The 3,926-nt window shown below is 52.0% G+C and overlaps 1 protein-coding gene across 1 annotated transcript; it reads left to right on the top strand.

The window, feature by feature from the left end:
• The first annotated feature begins 1,109 nt into the window (after window positions 1–1,109).
• Window positions 1,110–3,165, top strand: LOC143641625 (neutrophil antibiotic peptide NP-2-like). The gene is made up of 3 exons (XM_077109226.1): window positions 1,110–1,175; window positions 2,315–2,492; window positions 3,056–3,165. Exons 2-3 carry the CDS (start codon window positions 2,327–2,329, stop codon window positions 3,163–3,165), a joined length of 276 nt encoding a protein of 91 aa, XP_076965341.1. The 5' UTR covers window positions 1,110–1,175; window positions 2,315–2,326.
• Window positions 3,166–3,926: the final 761 nt, after the last annotated feature.

Raw genomic sequence — 3,926 nt, 5'->3', positions numbered from 1 at the left:
TCTGATGTGTCCACCTTGACAGAGAAAAAGCAAGGCTTCTGAGACGGTCCACTAGCCTCAATATATGCACAACCCAAGGCCTAGAGGGTCACTCACTGTATTTGAATTTAGTAAGCTTGACATGGGTACTTAGTATTTCAGGGGTTGTGAGTTTCATTTCTCTTTTCCACGAACCTGGTCCCACTTACCACACCATGAGGAGGCATGAGAGGGCAAGGGACATTAAATAGACATAAATGTCACTCTTCACCAGGTGACATAACAGGTATTTTTTATGTTCATTTTTGCCAATTGAACCCAGGACTCATGAAAACAAGGTGATTGATTTTCCACTGAGAGATGCCTTGAGACTGTTCAGCTTCAGTTTGGGTACAATGTCTTTGAGCACAGAACCCCAGGTGAGAAGAGCTAAGGAAAATCTCTCTACCAACTTGGCAGCCTCCATGAGGGCCATCCATCTGATGAGTGCTTGGCCCAGATGGTCAGACAGTCCTTTAGCCCTGGCCTTTCTACTGCTACGCAAGTAGATGCTGGTTTCTTTGGGAACTGCATGCTACATGTACATCCATCAGTCAGGGAGACTCCAGTGTGACCTGCCCAGCTCCACCACACGGGCAAGAGTGGAATACCAGCTCACCAGCGCCCAGGCTCCTCATTGGCCAAAAGCTCTAATTGACTCTCCTGGTGAGACCCCTCCCCTGGGGGGGCTGATCAAGAGTTTATTCTAAACCCTCTTGGGTGGTCTTGACAATCTTATCTTAGTCATCTTAGCAAAGCATGAACATGACCTGCAGACTAGGATTTCCTGACACCTTCTAATGTTTCTTTCCACTGGGTGCTTCAGACAGGATTCATGTCCAAAGAGTCTACCACCTTAGGAGGAAGGGAGAAGGAGCTTGGTCACCACCTAGACCAGGCAAACACAGCTGGACAAAGGTAAGATGGCCCTTTGGGCCCCTCTGCTGACCCAACCACCACAGCTAATTGTTCAATCGCCTTGTGCAAGAGTTGTAGGAAGTGCCCAATAGAAACACACAGAGATGACGACACCCCACCCAGTGCCCTTTAAATAGGGGAAGGGTGTCCTGTGAGTGTGTGGCTGCTGTGGCTGCAGGAGACCTGGGACTCAGGACTGCTCTCTGCCTGCTTCTGTCGCCCAGCCTCGCTGAGGATCTGTGAGTAACTGAAAGCTCCAGAGCTTTGCCCTCTGCTCACCTCATTGACCTGATAGCACTTCCTCCTGTGCAAGAACCCCATGTGGGGAGGCCCTGCGGGGGTCCTCTGCAGGCCCCTGGGAGCTGCACAGGGGTGCACCTCTCAGCTAAGTTACTGAGGAGCTCAAAGTTTCCAGACACACGCACCCTACAGGTTCTGTCCTGCTCAGAACAATGGCTCCTTCAAACATTCCCTGATTTTGAGAAATGTCCACTGACGTCTCCTGCTCATGTTTCAACCAGGTCATTTGGTTTGGCTACTGATGTGCTCTGTTGCCTGTGTCTCTGGACATGAATCCTGTCTGAACTCCTGCTTTCCCCGTGTTTTCTCCCACTTCCTGGTGTGCTTCCCCATCCAGATGGTGGCTTCCTGTGTGTGGAAAGCTGCCTGGTCTGAGGCCACCCCGTAGCTCCACCTTGGTTTCTGCGGCCTCTGCATTTGGTGACACAGGCAAGACATCACTGTCCAGTCCAGGGTCAAGAAGGCACCTCTAGGTGTCCTTCCAGTCGTCCTGTGTTCTCAGGTCTTGTGTTGAGGTTTTAAATCCATTTGATGTGAGATAAAGGTCCAATACTGTACATTGTACATCAGGTGGTGCACTTTAGACACAGGTGCTAGGTAGCCACTGCTTGCTCCAAAAGATGGAAACATCAACAGGCTTCAGCTTAGGCCGCTCTCTGCCCAGGATCCTGCTGAGCTCCGGTCACCCTGATGAGGCCCCTGTGAGCTCCACTCCTGCTCAGGCAGGAGCCTGCTCACCCCCGACCTCAATAGCCCCTTCAGAGGGAGAGTCAGCCCTGAGCCCTGCTCAGGAGAGCTCACCTTCTGCTCCTCTGTGCTCCAGAGGATCTCGCTTTGCAAATATTAAAAAGGAAACATTTGATCTAAAGGAAAATGGGAAATCTAAGTGGGAAATAGAGAACCTTAGCAGAGTCTTAATGGTCATTGTCAGTTTGCCTTGAGGAACTGAAGGACAAGGCTCCTCCCCCTCCCATCCAATGGAGACACAGCCACGGGCTGTGATCCTGCTCCTCACACACCTACAAATGCAGCCCATGTCTTCCTCCACACTCTCAGGACCCTGCCTCCTCTCCCCCAGGTGACTCCAGCCATGAGGACCCTCGCCCTCCTCGCTGCCCTTCTCCTGCTGGCCCTCCAGGCCCAGGCTGAGCCTCTCAGAGCAACAGTTGAGGAGGCCCAGGACCAGCAGCCAGGACAAGAGGACCAGGTGGCAACCATCTCCTTTACAGGGGATGAAAACTCGGCTCAGGATGCAGGTGAGAGCTGCCTTCCTGTAGGACACAGTGTGCAAAGGGAGGAAGGCAGATGGGCCCCAGACTCGGGCCAGCCACAGTCACTGAAGTGACCTCACTTAAGCCCCAGAGCCCTCAAATTTCTCATTGAACAGTGAGTGCCTGATAACTCTGGGCAGAGGACTTCTTTCCTGCAAAAACATATGATTCCAAGATAGGTTTGTGACCAAACTAGGTTTAGTGCATGAAGTCACTTACTGACCAGTCCTTTCTGGATCTAATTGGGTCGCCTTAGTCTCAAGAGACAATTTTCTTCTTTCTCTCAGAAGGAACATTTAGGAATGGGAAATGTGTATGAAGGAGTATTCAGTCGTATGTGTGATGGGGCAGGAGTGAAGGCAGGCGACGGTGTGTGTCTGACCATGTGGGTGACCTGAGCTTGCCATGTGCCTTTCTCCAATAGGCTGAGTCTACACAGGCCACTCTCTGTAATGCACTTACAGAAGGAACCTCCCCAACCAGACTGCACCTCCCCAGACTCTCCTCCTGCCCAGCACTGGATTCTCACACTTTCTCTGTGTCTGCAGGTGTAAGGGCAGGAGCGGTGTGCTACTGTAAAATCATCTGTGGGATCCTGGAGCGCACCGCAGGAAGCTGCAGACTGAATGGCATCTTTTACAGGCTTTGCTGCCGTTGACTCAAGATTTGCTCTCAGACCTAGAAGGGAGCTGCTGTTTCACTGTGCCATGTCATCAATTTCCCTCCCGGCCCAAATAAATTCCTTGCAGCAAGCTCTCTGTGCATTTGCTCCTTGGAAGCCTGCTGTGTGTCCTATGAGCACTCCTTTGGGTTATCGACAATGAATGCACTTTAAACAAAATCCAGGCTTCATAGATGGGATTCCAAGGAGCAGGCTCAACCACAGAGTGTGAGAACGCTGAAATGCACCTGGTGCCCTGATTCCCTCTCCTGTCTCTGAGCTCTGCCCTCACTTAGAGTGGACTCACTCTCAACGACTCTCCCACGTGGTGGCAAAGCAATCACTGTCTGCTTCCAGTTTGCCATTACTCCTTCTAGAGAAACCGCCTTCTCTCTTCAAAGTGTGGGATTTTCCTGGACACTCTGAGGGTAATCTGGTTTTTAGGCCCTGGGCTGCGGACGCTCCACACAGACAGTTCTAGGAATGGAAGGAAGGGTTCTTAGTGTGGGCAGCCCACATAGGAACAAAAGCAGAGTGCCCCTCAGGGTGACGCACTCTTGTCCCCACCATGTAGCACACTAGTGGAGCTGGGTTGGGCACACAGAGCTGGGTTCCAGAGGCACACCAGACACCAGCAGGACTCAGCCCCACCTGGCTCCAGGCACCCGGATGGATGCCTTCAGCTGTGGGAACCTGACTCTGCCTGTAAAGTGCAGCTTCCAAGGAGACCTAGAACTGAAGGGGTCAAAGGCAGTGAC

The sequence above is a fragment of the Callospermophilus lateralis genome, chromosome 4, assembly GCF_048772815.1.
Source record: "Callospermophilus lateralis isolate mCalLat2 chromosome 4, mCalLat2.hap1, whole genome shotgun sequence".
Classification (NCBI taxonomy): domain Eukaryota; kingdom Metazoa; phylum Chordata; class Mammalia; order Rodentia; family Sciuridae; genus Callospermophilus; species Callospermophilus lateralis.
The sequence above is the reverse complement of the archived record's forward strand: the minus strand, read 5'-3'. Positions and strand labels throughout refer to the sequence as shown.